The sequence below is a fragment of the Medicago truncatula genome, chromosome 3, assembly GCF_003473485.1.
Source record: "Medicago truncatula cultivar Jemalong A17 chromosome 3, MtrunA17r5.0-ANR, whole genome shotgun sequence".
In the NCBI taxonomy this organism is placed as follows: domain Eukaryota; kingdom Viridiplantae; phylum Streptophyta; class Magnoliopsida; order Fabales; family Fabaceae; genus Medicago; species Medicago truncatula.
The window spans coordinates 6,322,283-6,339,812 of NC_053044.1; the positions used below are offsets into that span (position 1 = coordinate 6,322,283).

The 17,530-nt window shown below is 33.9% G+C and overlaps 3 protein-coding genes across 4 annotated transcripts; 2 read left to right on the forward strand and 1 right to left on the reverse strand.

Annotated features, from left to right (window-relative positions):
• The first annotated feature begins 3,618 nt into the window (after window positions 1-3,618).
• LOC11417721 (subtilisin inhibitor CLSI-I) lies at window positions 3,619-5,214 on the forward strand. Its single transcript, XM_003598728.3, has 2 exons — window positions 3,619-3,834; window positions 4,979-5,214. Exons 1-2 carry the CDS (start codon window positions 3,768-3,770, stop codon window positions 5,206-5,208), a joined length of 297 nt encoding a protein of 98 aa, XP_003598776.1. The 5' UTR covers window positions 3,619-3,767; the 3' UTR covers window positions 5,209-5,214.
• A 2,903-nt stretch (window positions 5,215-8,117) lies between these two features.
• LOC11418310 (calmodulin binding protein PICBP) lies at window positions 8,118-11,017 on the reverse strand. Of its 2 annotated transcripts, none has more exons than XM_003598729.4 (2): window positions 8,711-11,017; window positions 8,118-8,524 (listed from the first exon to the last, which is right to left on the reverse strand). In XM_003598729.4, exon 1 carries the CDS (start codon window positions 10,750-10,752, stop codon window positions 8,725-8,727), a length of 2,028 nt encoding a protein of 675 aa, XP_003598777.1. In that variant the 5' UTR covers window positions 10,753-11,017; the 3' UTR covers window positions 8,118-8,524; window positions 8,711-8,724. The 2 variants fall into 2 exon arrangements, with proteins under 2 accessions (XP_003598777.1, XP_024633774.1); XM_024778006.2 differs by lacking the exon at window positions 8,118-8,524 and adding an exon at window positions 8,549-8,584.
• Window positions 11,018-14,895: 3,878 nt separating this feature from the next.
• Window positions 14,896-15,810, forward strand: LOC112420038 (glutathione S-transferase T3). The gene has a single exon (XM_039831855.1). The coding sequence runs from the start codon at window positions 14,896-14,898 to the stop codon at window positions 15,808-15,810; it is 915 nt and encodes a 304-aa protein (XP_039687789.1).
• The last annotated feature ends 1,720 nt before the right edge of the window (window positions 15,811-17,530 follow it).

The window sequence follows — 17,530 nt, forward strand, 5'->3', positions numbered from 1 at the left end:
ACTTGAGAGCAAAAGACTAAAGAGGTGGTTTTCCACCAAACACATAGTCAGTTCCATGTATGTTAGAATGCTTCATTTGAATATGTTATTTGTAATCTTTATTATGAATGGCTAAGTTCTTTGTGATTACGTATGGAGATGAAAGTTGTTAGATCTGTTTGAACCATGTAGGTTGTGAAACTCCGTCTTTGGTAATGCAACTATAGTCTTTATTCAATTAAATTTATGTTTAATGACTTATATATATATTGATCATATATAATTTGAATGTAAAGAATAAATGACTATTGATCTTAGCTTTCAACTTGGATCTAATTTAACTGTTCAATTAAACATGGTCAGTCTAGGAATGAATAATTGTTTTTGTGATAAATGATTAACGGAATTTAAAAACATTCTTAGGATATTAGATTACTTAAGGAATTGAGAATATGTAACCATTGAAGAGAGCTATGAGTGAAGGAAATGATTAGAGATAACATTGTTAATCATCGCAAAACTAGAAGAACTTTATTAAGGATAGATGCAGTTAACCAAATAGTGACAACAAGACCATTCGACATACCTGATTTGTTTCTCCTATTATTTTCACAATGCTTTTACAAGCTTTGTTATTATTTTGTGCAAATCAACCAACTCCCTGTGGCAACCCCCCAATTTTACACATCATAATTTATAACAATAATTGCCGAATTGAAGTTAACAAAGTCCTCGTAGATACCAAAATTTTATTACTTCGATAATTTTTAGTACACTTGTTAAATATCTATTAAGCTTTTGACGCCGTTGTCAGGGATTGTTGAATCTTTTCAACAAGGCAATATTGTTATAATGTAGGCTTTCTCCAATTTAATTACTGTTGAAAACAAGAGAAAAAAATTTAAAAAAAAATTGGTTCACTTGTTTGTTTGGATTTTGTATTTTGCAGTGCTACTAAGGTATTCTTTTGCTGTTTATGCGGGGTAGAGTTCAGCCGAAAAACTTTTTGCATGATTCGGAGATCGAGAAAACTTCAAAAGCTAATCGAAAAGTTATTTGGTTAGCTAGATCAACTGAAGCTGGTCCTAGAACATTGTAGACAGTACATAGCCCAGTTGAAATCGAACCATTTATCATGGCTCACCCATCACCACCCCCACCAATTAGACCTATAATGGGAGACTATGGGTTGACTACAAAACGTGGTCAACTGTCTCATATTTTCCATCCAGCCAACCCTGTCGCCTTTGACATAAAAACTTCGTCCAACAAGTGTTGAAGGAGAACTAGTATGAGGGGAGAGATACCTAATGTCCGCATAAACACTTGAGTAGGTTTTATGAGACTTTCCAGTACTGTGTGTCACCAGCCAATGTTACCAAAGATCAGAAAAAACTTAAAGATTGGTTGTTGTCTTTACTGAATGGAACCATCCAAACCTGGGATAAACTAGAACTTAAATTTTTCCATATGTCCAAATATTGGGAGAAAAGACATGAGATTGCTAACTTTAGGCAATAGGAGAATGAGTCTCTCTATGATGCTTGAGAGAGGGTTAAGTTATTGTTAAAGAGGTGTCCAACCCATGATTTAAGTGAGAAAACTCAAATGCAAGTCTTTACCGAGGGTTTAAGGCCTAACCATAGGATGGTTTTGGATGTGCATATGGAGTTAGTATGAGAGTGAAAACTGAATTACAAGTCCAAGCCCTTATTGAATATATGGCCTAAACGAATACCGTGCTTGTTGAAGGTGATCGTGAAGAAGAGGAAAGAAAATGATGAATAAAGAGAAAAAATATTATGTGGTGATAGTGCGCTATTACATATAATAGACCTCCAAGATTCAATGGTTTATTTTTTGACAAATATATCAAATAATTAAGATTAAAAAATCAATGTAGTTTATGCTGGACCGCCTATAACGTAGGTTCACCTTAGAGATTTGGAGTTAATCCTTTAACGGAAATGACTAAAATGTATAATGGAGATGAACTTAAGGGACTTAAGCAGACTAAGAAGTTCACAAGCTATATTTTTACTGAATTGGAATGTTAATTAGTTAAAATTGAAAGGTATTAATATACATAGAATTATAATAGAATTTTAATTAGTTTTTAAATACGTACATAGAGTTGAACTTTTGGAATTGAAATATGATTCATGAATGACAAATTGACAATTTTCTAGTGTTTTTCTTTGTAGAATTGTGCTCACAAAGTCATTGTTTAATCAAACTAAGCAGATGAATGTCGAATATCGTGTTCGTGTGAACACATCCCTTCTAGTTACTTTTTTTGTTTGAGGGAAAATAGTTTATAGCTTTTCATTAATAATCAAAATCGAGATATGGCCTCTCGAGCAAGAGTATGAGCGACCACATTCGCTTGTCTCCGACTAAACACCACCTTAGAGTTTTTAAGAAAATCATTGCAATTCTTCCTACATTCATCCATTATGGCTCCAAACTCGGATATATCATTCCTTCCCTCATTGAAATATTCCACAACAGTTGAAAGTTGTCCAACAACTCGAAATCTACGTTCGAAAATTGTAATTCTCGCACCCATTGAATAGCATGGTAAGGACGGAATGCTTCGCCAACATCCGAAGAGCAAATGGGATTCGACCACAATGTTTTAGCTTTGATAAATTCCCGTGTTCATCTCTTATGCACAACCCAAAACCAACACAGTTCAAAACTTCCGAAAAAGATGCATCCATACTGCATTTTAACCTTCCTTGGTGCGGTTTCAGCCATTTGCACTGAACTGGCAGTGATATTGTTGTTGCTGTATCTGTCATGACAGCAGTAGTATGTGGTGCAGCTGTAGCACCAGCCGTCCCACTTATTAGTTTCTTACAATTTGCGAAATTCCAGTTATACAACAAATGCTTCGCGCGCTCAATTATAACCTGCCCCATATCCGTAACATTCTCCCAAACACATAAATTACGGCTTTTTCAAACTGTTCCACTTGGCCTTGTGGCAGCTCTTGTAATAGAGTGAAAATAATTTTAGCCGCGGTGTTACTATTTTGCATTACTGAAATCACTTTTCTCAATAACAAATTGTGTTGCCACACATTTCTCGCCCTTGGGCAGTCGAAAAACATATGGCTCGTGTCTTCATAACTTTCGTGACACATAACACATAACGAAGTACAGTTACCCCTTTGTCCAGCAATCTTGCTTGCGTCGGGAGACAGTCCCGACAAATTCTCCATAATAAATTCTTCACTTTCGGTGGAACTTTAAGTTTCCAAATACTACCCCAATTTTCTATCCGGTACAGGTGTGAATTGTCTGCAATATTTTCCATACACAAGCGATACGCAGTTTTAACCGAATACTGTCCATTCTTCTCTAATCTCCAAATTAATTGGTCTTCCTCCACCTACCGTTCTAAAGTTATCATGCACCACATTTTGATCAAAATAATAAGGTGTGGTTTACCATTTAAAAAATTTAACCATACATAAAACAAATGTCTAGATCCGCCCCTATACATAACTATAAATCTAATAAAGTATTTACATATTAAACCATTTTTATATATACCAAATATATAGTCCAACATTTGCATACGTGACACCAACAAATAGAGGCATGTGACATTGGAAAAATCAGCCGAAATGTCTCATTTACCAAATATCCAAAAGAGATGCCGCTTTAGAACCAACTTCTTTTGGTTATAAATATTTGAAGGTTCATTCTCTTGAGATAATTTCCATCCTCTTAGGTGAACAGCAAAAGATCATTTTTGAAGTTTTCTGCAGATTGGTATCCATGACAGAAGAAAAACAAGGACAAGGAACTAACCCTCCTCATGAGCAGCCAAACGAATCATTGCTAAGTGAGTTCTAATTTTGGTCTTTCTGAATTACTCTACTTTGTTTTAAAATAGATGTCGCAATTTTACAATAGCTTATTTTTACCATTTTTTTTAATTAATATATAAATACTAATGCTAGTAGTAAGATGTTCTTTGATTTGTTTAATTAATTTTTTATTATATATAATTAACGATATTAATTATCAAAATTATGTATTGACATTTATGCAATGATTGGTTGCGACATCTAGTAGATCACATACAACAATTACTGAATGAACCTAAAAAATAAATTTTTGTTTATAATAATAACAAGAGGGTGTATTTATGTGAATTTTCAATGAGGTTTTGTGGTTCTATCCGGCATTGTACGAGGTTGTTATAAGATTATATCTTAGGATGGTGTATTGAATTAGGATTTTAAAAGACAATGTTTGCTTAAAAAAGTCTCGTGGATTTTAAAAGACTTTGTATGATTTTAATGATTTTAAAAGACTATCAAGATTTTAAATTTGGATTTCAATGGATATACATCATGAGATTTTAAAGGATTTGAAATAATTTTATGGATTTATAAGATTTTATAAATTTTAAGAACTCATTAGAAATAAATGACTACAATACATTCTCTATCATAAAATTGTCAATACAAACTCTCTTTTTTTATGAGAGAGAGAGAGAGAGAGTGAGAGAGAGAGAGACAAGGGAGAAGAGAGAGGAAGAGGAAGAGAGAGGAGAGATAGTAAAATTTTAAAAGAAAAACAATCTTAAGAAATCTCATGTTTTTATGAAAGACTTTTTCATGCTAAAATTTTACTAGAAAATCCCACAAAATCCATCAAAATCTAATTTATTAAACATTGCTTCGAAATTTGAATGATTTTGAATATCACGAGACTTTTTTTAAGTGATGAAAAATCTTGATTGAATACCTCAAGACTTTTTTAAAATGACAAAGACTCTTGATTGAATACCATGAACTTTATTTAAGTTGCAAAAAAACTTGATTGAATACCACAAGATTTTTTCATAATTAAAAAGTCTTTTAAAATCCCATAAAATCTTAATCTGATACACCCCCTTAATCTTTCATTCTCTTGTTTTTGGAAGAAAAAAAAAAAGTTACATACACTAAAATGATACAAAAATATGTTTGGTGTTGCAGGGACTTACAACCAACGTTTAAGGAGAAATAACCCTACTAAAACAAGTTGGCCAGAGCTAGTTGGTGTCACTGTTGAAGAAGCAAAGAGAAAAATAAAGGAAGAGATGTCTGAGGTTAAAATAGAAGTGGTGTCCCCTGGTTCATGTGTTACCTTTGATTTGAGGTACGATAGAGTTCGATTGTATGTTGATGAATTTAATAATGTCTTCAGTACTCCAAAAATTGGCTAATCAATCAACCAACATCGTTCGTATGAATTTAATAATGTTAAATTTTTTTATTAATAATATAAAGTGGATTTCCATTAAACTATTGAGTTAAACCGATGTACTTGTCTCCCAAGTTATATTATTGTATTTTTTTATAAATAGAGATCAGAGTTCTTGTGTAACACAATACAAGAGAATAAAAGAATCTTCTCTCCTCTTCTCTGCTTCTATCTATTCTTGTTCATATTTCAATTGTTATATAACCAAAATGTATAAGTTATCAATTTAATCCTTATATTATCAATTTCTATCCTTTCCGTGTGCTTTTAATATTTGATAATATAAGGATTAAATTGATATGATTGTAAATTGAACTCATTTCGAAACCCAATTTCAAGAGAGATATAACATGGATATAATATTGTTTACTTGGTTTTTGGGAAACAACCGTTGTTTTTTAAAATGGATTACTTGTAAGATCAACCGGTAAATCTTAAGATATATTGTTCTTATGTTTTTTCAGAAAGTTGATGTAGTATTTTTGCATCAAATAATTGTAAGTATTTATATCGTCTCCTCAGGGACTAGTGCGATATCGCGGACCGTTTGACACCAAATATAATTCCAAGTTAAAAGATAATTGGTTGTTTGTTTTAGTAACTAAATTGAAAATGATAAAATTGAGATTAATAGGGCGTGAAACTTGTTAGGATTAGAGTTCCTTGATCAAGCGTCACTCGTAACCTAATGATCATACATGGATTCTAGCTTTTCTTTGATATTATCACGTATCCCTCGACAACACTATTCGTGTCCAAACAATATTGTGAAATCAATTGTATCATTCAATCGTCGATGTCTCAAACTATTGAATGATTCAAGAGTCGATCTTATCGTTCAATCGATGATTTCTCAATCTATTGAATGATAAGAAAGCTTTAGGTTTGGATACACAAAGTGATTATCAAAACATCGATTCCATGTCTAGAACCTATGTTTTGATAGATGGTTATTCTAAACCTAGATTCAAAAGTATTTCTCAATCACAATTAAATCAAAGATAAAGATTAAAGTGCAAGAATAACATCAATATCAAATCAAATGCTAGAACCATATATTTATAGATCAAAAGATTACATGTTAAGCTAAGATCAAGTACCTCTAATCCCAACAGAGGAGATTTAGCTACTCATTGTCATGGAAGCCTTGCAAGAATGAATTGAAAGAGAAAGATCAATTACACACTTGTGATCTCTCAACAAAGTGATGTAGAATTCAATTTCTATCACTCCCACTCTATAAAGCACAAGCCCTATCTCTCTCTCTCTCAAAGAATATTACAAGTGAAAAGTATGAAAAACTCAGAGAAAACTAAGAAAAACTAAGTATATCTATGAAATGGTTGAGTGGGCTATTTATAGAATTCTGACTCTGCATCAACTCGCCTCGCGAGCTCATTCATTCGCCATGGCGAGTTGAGGTTCCTTCGCCATTGGGTTTGTGCCACGTCAGCTGTGAGGGGGCTAAACCGCCCTAGCTCGCCTCGCGAGTCATTCCACTCACCATGGCGAGTAAGCTCGCCTTCCACTCGCCATTGCGAGTTGGTGGCGTGTAAATTTTGTTGCATTCTGGAATTGCTCGCCTTTGAAGCTCGCCATGGCGAGTTGGAGGCGAGTGATCTTCATTTTTCAGCCTCTTTGTACTTTTCTTCATTTTCTTCTCTTTGCTTGATGTCTTGAGTTCAAATCCTGCACAAATGGGTGAAGTAAGATAGATAAAGCGTAAAAGGGCAATAATCACTTATTTCTCAGCTTTTCCCTTAATAACTTGCAAAACAAGTAACAAAAGTGCCTAAAATATATCACTTAAATTACAACTTTCTAGCACTTATCAAAAGTATGAATGTTCTTGATGTGAAATATGAATGTAACTGTCATAATCAAACACGCGTCAAATCCGTTGAAGTAAATTGCTAGAAAAAACAAATAAATTGCAAGGAATTTAGAGGAAAAAATTTAAATTGCATAAATGAATGTAAATTGGTACACAGATTCATACATTTGCAACGTGTTACTCGTTTCTCCTTGAGTGAGATAGTTTGAATGTGTAAGTTTTGTGTAGATTGAATTGTGACCTATTTTTCTTATGAAAAACTTATTTATACTAAATAACTGCCTATACAGAAACTGTCGAACATAACCGCTAATAACTACTCTAGATATCTTTTGAATTTCAAATGACATCCCTTCGACAGTAACTGATGCTCGGCTTGTCGATCTGGCACCAACTTCTCTTCGATATCTTGCTTGCTTGTCGAAACTTCTCCATCGAACAGCGAAATCTCTCTAAGTCCATAAACTCGATCCAGCTCGTGAGTCGAACTCATTTAGACTTCTTCAAAACCTAAGTCAAACTTGATTGACTACATTTATTGTAGTCTCGTGAAAGTACAGGCCAATAAATATAACCTGTTTTTATTATAATTTGTAAGATTGTAAATTGTCAATTTCCATCTTCTCTACTCATTGTTTTTCGGATTGTATTAATCCGAAATTCGTAGGATGCACGAGAAATAGGTAGAGTGGAAAAAGAAACACTTTTTTCCCCTCTATTTTGACTCGTAGCCTGATTATCTTAACCATGGTCATGATAGTCTAAGTATTTTAGAACACATTTTCTGCCTACAAATTTGCTAAATCTGTTCACAAATACATAGACTATAGTCAACATTGACAATGATTCAGACTTCCTACCTGCATACATAAACTAAAGGTAACACATCCACATTTTTCTTTTTCAACATGTCATATGATTTCTTTTCATTACATAACCTCCTACTTTTATATTATTAGAATTAATCAAAAACTGGCAGTGTTACACTGCCATTCACTAGAGTTATCAAATAAATAAAATTATTCTACTAGCTATAATTGCATTTTTAATGTGAAAATACATTTAAAACTAACAATAATAATTAGTTATCCTTGAGGATTACATCACACAATGATACAAAGTACAAACAACAATAATAAGTTAACACAATCCAGGATAGGATAGCCTTTATCAAACCAATCAAATACAAACATCAACAACACAAACACATAATTATGATTAAACTAATTAAACAATAATTTTAAAGCACAGCCATATATAATTATCAAGTAGGAACCATAAATTCCCTTTCTGGAGCTTCAATTTCCATTTAACAGTTTCAAGTCCCTAAAAGCTCCAAGCTGCATAATTGCTTCTAGGCATCAGAAATGATCATGAAGATCATTCCTTGAGATTGGCCATGCTTCATGTGCCAACTAACACTTCATCTTGGGTTGACATTTACCTACACATCAATCAGAAAATAAAATAAAAGAGGAAATTATTATCTTGGGTTGACATTTACCTACACATCAATCCTAAATTCCCGCTGACTGAAATCGCGATCATATCTGTGGCCGCAACCACAATTTAAAACACTGAATCAGAGGAATAGAAATCATGAAACAAAGAATATCAGTTGAATTTTTACCTTGGCAGGATCCATCAGCTACAAGCTTGAATGTGTCTTCCATGAGAAAACCCTGATCTGTTTCTCAAATGTGACTCACATTTTGGTATTACAGTTTCAAAGGCTTCAACTAGCAATGCCACTTTCTTCTTTCTAGCAGGAGCAAGCTTGTTCACAGCTTGCCTTAGTGCACAATCAACCATCCAATCCTCTGCATTCTTTCTTTCATCCATCATTTGATGCCTCAAATCAACCTTTTCCTTTTCTTTCTCAGGTACCAATGGAAGGAAATTCGGCTCTCTTGGATTGAAATTCCTCAATTCATCGTCATCTTCATCATTCCTCTTTCTCCTAATCACACCTTTCCGATTCCCTCTTGTGTCTTCGTCTTCGTCAATTATGCAACTTGCTCTTTTATTACCTTTGCATTGATCTTGAATATCTTTGATGCTTCCTTCAAGCACATCAAATAATTGAATTTCATCCTTCTCCTCTATATTGATGTTATCATCTTCGTTCTCTTGGCTTGTCTCGTCAACGTTTTCTTCGGCATTTGTCAGGTAATCAAATATTTCATTTGCCAGTGAAGATTGGTCGCAACCGATGTCATCATAGGAGTAACCAATTTCTTGAGTCTCGTTGCTTCCAATTTTGCCTTCAAAGACAAAATTGATCATGTCATTATGAGGTTGATCTTCAAGATATATGATTTCTTCTGATTTGGCTTCTTTGAGTGTTTCATCAACAAGAATAATGTCATCATAGTAGCAGCTAAGGATATCATCTAACCATGTAACTGATACATCATGAGAACTCTCAGATAAGGATTCAGCTTTTGAGTCATTTTCTTCATCTGTGTAAACAGAAGAATCAGCATAATTTTCATGATCATATACGTAATATTGTTCTTCATCACACTGCATATCTTCGGATCCTGAATCAGAATCATCCGTGTTATTGTGAACATCTTCCAAACTCATTTCTTCATGAGACCAACTAGTTTGTTGATCTTCCTCTACATCTTCATTTTTCTTTAGATCTTCAACCTCTTTCATAAATCCCACTTCTATGCCATCATTTTCAATTGTAGACTTGATGATATCTTCATGATCCTCAACCTCTTCGAGAAAATCGATTTTTCCAATTACTTCTTCACCTGTTGATTCTGCATCCTTTTTCTCATTATCATAGATTTCAATGAAGAAATCCATGGCAGTTTCATCATATGAAGGTTTTGAATCAAAGGCACTCTTCTCAACATCAGAGTCCTTCATTTCTGTCTCACCAGTAGCCTTCAATCTTCGACTACGAGGGCTAAGAGCTTCGAGCTTCACGCGCTTTAAGACGCGCCTCCTCGAAGACATAAAAGTCTTCAAAGGAGGCAAATCAGCATGATGATGATGACCATTAAGAGAACAATAAGTATATGAACAAACCTTCATAACTGAAGTTCCTTCTAACTCAGTTCCACCATGATTAAGCATAAGGTATGACGGAAAGCTTGAATCTTTCAAAGTTGAAGAGCAAGTAGCTCTTGTTGATTTTCTAGGACAAGAAGTTCTAGAAGCCTTAAAGCTAGTAGTCTTTGTCAATGTTCTAACCAAACTCAAACTACTTGATCTTATCAAAGCTTTTGTAGGCTTTTTACATAAAGCTTTTGAATCACTTGAATATTTTCTATTAAAATCAGAACCAGATTGAGTTTTTCTAAGACTTACAGAGAAAAGTTCCTTCTTTGCATGTGAACTGCTTGTTGGCTTCATGTAATTTGGTGAACCATCTGGAGTTGTTCTCACCAAGGGATGCTGTTTTTGTGGTGAGGCAGGTGCTGCTTTTGTCGAACTCGGAACCGATGAAGGTGAAGATTGAAGAGCCTCAAGATCAGAAAGCTTGATTGACTTTGATTTCTTCATTTTCTTCTTTATATCAGAAACTTTAGTTTTTCCATCTTGGTGTTGATGAGATGAAGAAGAAGAAGATAGTTTCATGTTTGCTAAACGTTTATCTGATTTAACATGTTCAACTTGGATACCAAGCTTGCTTGAAACCTTTCTTTGAACCATTTTTCAAGAAAGGAAGAAAAAGAAATTACAAGAGGGAAATAAGAATTTGCATAAATTGGTTTTTCCTTCCTTGGTCTTGTGGAGTTCAAGTAGAGGAAGGAAAGAAAAACCTTGTTGATGTAGTTTTGGTTTTCATATGAGGAAAGTTCATCACAAAGGAAAGAAAAGTTTGAAAGCTTGAAACACAAACAAGTAGAGAGATTCTCTTCTCTTTTCTTGATTTGGTTTGGTTTTTCTTTTTGTTTATTTTCAATAGTGGATTGGTAAATGATCAAATTTGAATATAGTTGAGACAGTGTTTGTTTGATGATGACTAGCACCAACACACGTGGGATTAGCTGCAGTAATAAAATTAATAACATGCGGTAATCAATCTCGGCCATTGATTTAAAATTGAACGAATTAGATTACACATATTCATTAAATACAATTTTTTTTTTAAAACTCGGTATCTGATCCAAGAACCGACTAATCTAAGGGGAACAATCTCACCGCCCATTTGAGGGGGGCTTCGTTTAAAGTCAGAGCATAACTCTGTATGGACTTAATCCACCGAAATTGGCACTAGGGGCAATCGAACATGACTCCTTGAGAGGAGCAAACTCCAAGATTTCAAGTCAACCATTAGGGCAACCCCAAATGAGTTTATTAAATGAGCAATGCTATATATCAAGAAAGATTTTATCAAGAAAATTTCAAGAATGACATGACAGAATAATCACCCTTAGATTTTATCAAGAAATAGTCCTGAAATTAATGTTAGCCAATAAAATCTCAGCCTGACCGGAAATCATGGGGTGGTGGTTGTTATTTTTTTATGAAAAATTAATAAATGAGACTGAAATCTAAAGGTGATTATTGTGCCATGTCATTCTTGGATCTTTCTTATAAAATCATTCTTGATATCTAGCATTTTCCTTATTAAATACAACTTTAGACACCTTAAAAAAAAAAAATACAATTTTAGACAATCTAGACCGTCAATTTAGATCGGACCGTTGAGATCCGTAACACATTTACTTCATGGAATCTATTTCCTACACTAACATGTGGTTTAGGGGCCTATATGCTTGAACATTTTCTAACATGAATTATTATTAGTATTTTTGTACATATAGGAATTCTTTATTGGCTTGTGACTTGATTATAAATTATAAAAGCATATAAATATTAATTCTGATTTGATCTTCTAACTGATCTATTAAAAAATGTCTAAAATACCCTGCTCTTGATTTTAGATAAGGAAAGCCTTGTGTCTTGGTTTGGTGAACAGATATGGACCAAAGATGCAAATTGCATTTGTTTTTGCAAAATTTTGATTAAATGTGAATTTGGCTCTACTAAAGTAAAGTAATTTGATTCCAAGAACAATCATTATGGTTTGTGCTTATCAATCAATTGCTTTATAATGGTAGTACATAAAACAGATTTGTAATATCTTTTTTTATTATGGAAATGATAGCTGATTTAATTAAATGGATGAAAAGTTCTAAAAAATAATTGTTCCATCAATTGTAGTTGTTACAACTTTGTGTAGGGTTGAGTTTATCTTTTCATTGGGGAGAACAGCAGTTGGAAGTTAGTAGATAATATGTTAGATCAATATTAAAAATATAGGTCTCATGGGAAAGACTTTTTTTTTTTTTATAAATGAAAGTAAAATGATACAAAGAATGGAGGGACATTAGACCTGACCCAGATACAACCCAAACGGAGATACAACGTGATAAAATAGACCATGCAATCAACCCTAATCAATCCTAACAAAACAAACACTCACACACGGGCGCAATCCAGCGAACCCGCATACGAGCGCGAAACTAGATTTCTATAAAGTTGCGGAAAGACTTTATAAATGCAATCCTTGACATATTTGTTGTGTGCATCTCAACATACTTTTTCCTTAACGATGAAGCTTTAGATTTAGCAAAAAAAAAAATCTTTCATCTTTGTTGAGAGGAATTAATTAATATTTTCTTATCTTATCAGCAACAAATGTCTCATTTTCAGAAATATTATAAAATAAAGCACGTTATTTCTAAGTATGAAGTACATAGGAAAGGACCCCAAATAAAATAAAGCACGATATTTTGAAGGAGAATTTTTTTTAATAAAATTAAATATTATAAAATATTTACAAAATTCATTTTAATTAAATTTTATCATAATAAATATTGTTCTGCAAAAGATTATTAATAATTATTTTCTCCATGTAGCAAGAAGACATTCAATTATATTTCTCTCTTATTTTCTTCATTTCAGTTGATTGTATTGCAGTTGATGTTAGCGGTTGGGGTGTTAACATAGTTAAGATGTAAATTGTTTATAATGATGTCTTTGCAAGTCAATAACCTTTGAAAGAAAGATCGTGTTAACAACTATCCTAAGATACTTTTAAAGAAATCTAAATGAGAGAATTTTATGTTGGATAAAGTTATTTGAACCACATATTTGGATTTGGTGCTGTAAATAACACCACAATTGCTTGCTATTCCAACCATTGGATTATTTTGACAAAAATATAATAGTACCATTCAAAAAAAAAAAAAAATTCTAACAAATGTTGTGAGACACTTGGTCTTGTTTAGCATATTCCTTAAAAGAAATTAGAGGTTTTAATTTTTAATACTATTAATACTAAAATTAGGTTTCTTATATACGAATAGAGGTCAAATTTAATCAACTCCAACCAACGTGTACACTAAATTCAATTACCAAAAAAAGAGGTTTAACATATATTTAAGCAACTCATAACAAACATATGCTAGCTATATGATAATACAAATAGAGGTCCAATCCAGAGGATCTAAATCACATCACTAAATTTTTATTCTTTAATTAGTTCCTGGAAGGATTTGATCACCTGAGAACACTTGCCTACCAAACAAACATTTGAGTGAAAAAGATGTAACCAAATAACAACTACATAAAGCCATCATATAGTACTTTTTTTTGAGAGAGCCATCATATAGTACTTGAAAAATAATAAATAAATGGACAGATGTGTTCATATTTTTCTTAGCATAGTTAATTGATAAAGAATTTTTTAAATTATATAGTGACCAATCACAATCTATATTTTGACCATTGTACTTCTTTAATCACAAAATGAAGAGAGAGGATCGAAGGAAGAGTTTGCGAGACATACATCTCATCCTTATGATTTCCTTTCTTTGATCAGATTCGACGCCATGAAAACTGCGTTTTTTAGAGTTTAGGCGTGTTCTTTCTGTTGTTTTGCTTTTTTCCTTCCTTTTTAGCTTTGTAACCAAAAAAAATTAAGAGAGGGGCAATATCATAATTTTCACATGCTAAATGTTTTATAATGTCCAAGTGAAAGAGAATTAATTTGTATCTTTTGTATAAACAAATAATAATAAAAACTAGCTACAATGGGGTGTTGAATATGAGATTCAACATGTTGAAGCCTTGCAATGGAGGGTGTTGAAAGAAGGAAAAATCTGAGTTGGAGGAGGGAAGTGATGAAAGAGTTCAACAAGTTGAATCCTGCCACGGAGGACAGGTGGCGCGCGCGGATTTGTTGTGCCAGGCGCGTGCGCTACACGCGCGGAAGGAGAGAGTGGGCGACGGCGACGCGGAGAGAGAAGAGAGGAAATGGATAAAGCAAGACACATGGCATTATGTGATTGGCTGCTTGGATTTTTATCTTCTTAATAATTTGGACTCAATTATTTCATTGCAAATAATTTTTTTTTTTTTTTTTTTTTTACCAAAATTCGTAATTTTTTTTTCTCTATAAATAGAGACTTGGATCATTTGATTTGGACACAGAAAAAAAATCAAGTTTTTCACTCTCTTAATCTTATCATTAGCTTTGTATTAGCCTTTCTTTTGAAGTTTTAGTGTTTATTTAGTGAAATGGATCCCACTAACAATCAATTCAACACCCAAAATTCTTCTGATTACCATTTTAGCTACCAAAATCCAAACAATTATCAACACCCAAATCAATTTCCCAACCAACATCCTCAAAACCCAAATCAATTCCCCAACCAACATCCTCAAAACCCAAATCAATTCCCCAACCAAAATCCTCAAAACATGTCTAATTTTGGTTTTGCCTCAAATTTCAATCACCCATCCTCTGTTCCAAACAACTTTAATCCATATTTTAGATCTATGATGGGATATCCATCTCAAACACCCCCATTCAATGGTTATATGCCAATGGTGAATGAAAATTTTCAGAGTGTTGGTGAATATCCTGAATTTTCATCACAAATAAATCGTGGTGGAATGACACGAGATAATGAAGTTGCTCCAACTCCAGAGGATACAACTCCAAAGAGCAAGAGAAACCAACAACCATCATGGAACACTGAACAAAATTTGGTGTTAATTAGTGGGTGGATAAAATATGGAACATGCAGTGTTGTCGGAAGAAACCAGACAAGTGAAGCATATTGGGGTAAAATTGCTGAGTATTGTAACGAGCATTGCTCATTCGATTCTCCGCGCGATGTAGTTGCATGCCGAAACCGTTTTAATTATATGAACAAATTAATAAATAAATGGGTTGGTGCTTATGATAGCGCTAAGCGTATGCAAGGAAGCGGTTGGTCGGAAGATGATGTTTTCAAAAAAGCTCAAGAATTATATGGATGTGGGAAGAATGTTCAATTTACTTTAATGGAAGAATGGCGCGCTCTCCGAGATCAACCACGGTATGGTAGTCAAGTGGGAGGAAATGTTGACTCAGGAAGTAGTGGATCTAAGAGATCTTACGAGGACTCTGTAGGATCTAGTGCTCGTCCAATGGGTAGGGATGCAGCTAAAAAAAAAGGAAAGAAGAAAAGCAAGGGCGAGACATTGGAGAAGGTGGAAAAGGAATGGGTTCAATTCAAAGAATTAAAAGAGCAAGAGATTGAACAATTGAAAGAGTTAACTTTGGTGAAACAACAGAAAAACAAGTTGCTGCAAGAAAAGACTCAAGCTAAAAAAATGAAAATGTATCTAAAGTTAAAGGACGAAGAGCATCTCGATGACCGGAAGAATGAGCTGTTGGGGAAGTTGGAGCGTGAGCTGTTTGAAAATTAATTTTAATCAAATATTTGTTTGTATTCCGTCAACATTATCAGTGTTGTCTAGTCCTGACTGTTTGCTTTAATATTTGTCAGTGTTGTCTAGTCCGTAGTGTTTGCTTTAATAATTATCAGAGTCTTGTGTAGTCCTCACTATTTGCTTTAATAATTATCAGAGTGTTGTCTAGTCCTGACTGTTTGCTTTAATATTTGTCAGTGTTGTCTAGTCCGTAGTGTTTGCTTTAATAATTATCAGAGTCTTGTGTAGTCCTCACTATTTGCTTTAATAATTATCAGAGTCTTGTGTAGTCCTCACTATTTGCTTTAATAATTATCAGAGTGTTGTCTAGTCCTGACTGTTTGCTTTAATATTTGTCAGTGTTGTCTAGTCCGTAGTGTTTGCTTTAATAATTATCAGAGTCTTGTGTAGTCCTCACTATTTGCTTTAATAATTATCAGAGTGTTGTCTAGTCCTGACTGTTTGCTTTAATATTTGTCAGTGTTGTCTAGTCCGTAGTGTTTGCTTTAATAATTATCAGAGTCTTGTGTAGTCCTCACTATTTGCTTTAATAATTATCAGAGTGTTGTCTAGTCCTCACTGTTTGCTTTAATAATTATCAGTGTTTGCTTTAATACAATACAATAACTTATTTCGAATCCGTTAGTGTCGTCCACACAATGTACTTATATATAGGGACTCATGTCTACTTCCAATATCACAAATCTCATTCCTATCTATTTCCAATATCACAAATCTCATTCCTATCTATTTCCAATATCACAAATCTCATTCCTATCTACTTCCAATATCACCAAAGACTATCAATGGATCCTTTTGATATCGAAACCTACAAACAAAAACGTGATATTGAAGACACTTATATCGTCAACCGATTCATTCAGCGTCGAAAAGAATTAGAGGAAGGTAGTGGATCTCGTAGTAGAAAATATCTAAATAGAGATCATGCAGCGGCAAACCAAAGACTCATTGACGACTACTTTGCCAATGAGCCTACATATGACGATGCAATGTTTCGTCGTCGGTACCGGATGCAAAAGCATGTTTTCCTTCGAATCGTTGGAGACCTTTCAATTACTGATAACTACTTCACCCAGCGAGTTGATCCCGCCAACAAAGAAGGTATATCACCGTTAGCAAAATGTACCACAGCAATGCGAATGTTAGCATATGGCGTGGCAGCAGATGCGGTCGATGAATACATCAAAATAGGAGGTACTACAGCATTGGAGTGCTTACGTAGATTCTGTAAAGGAATCATACGATTGTATGAGGAAGTGTACCTGAGAGCACCAAACCAAGATGACCTTCAAAGAATACTGCATGTTAGTGAAATGCGGGGGTTCCCAGGGATGATCGGGAGCATTGACTGCATGCATTGGGAGTGGAAAAATTGTCCTAAAGCATGGGAAGGTCAATTCACCAGGGGGGATAAGGGAACCACCACAGTTATTCTTGAAGCAGTTGCATCTCATGATCTATGGATCTGGCATGCCTTTTTTGGATGTCCAGGAACGTTGAACGATATCAATGTTCTAGACCGGTCACCGGTGTTTGATGATGTGGAACAGGGAAAGGCTCCACGTGTGAATTTCTTTGTGAATCAACGTCCCTATAATATGGCATACTATCTAGCTGATGGTATCTACCCTTCTTATCCAACTTTCGTCAAATCAATTAGACTTCCTCAAAGTGAACCTGATAAGTTATTCGCAAA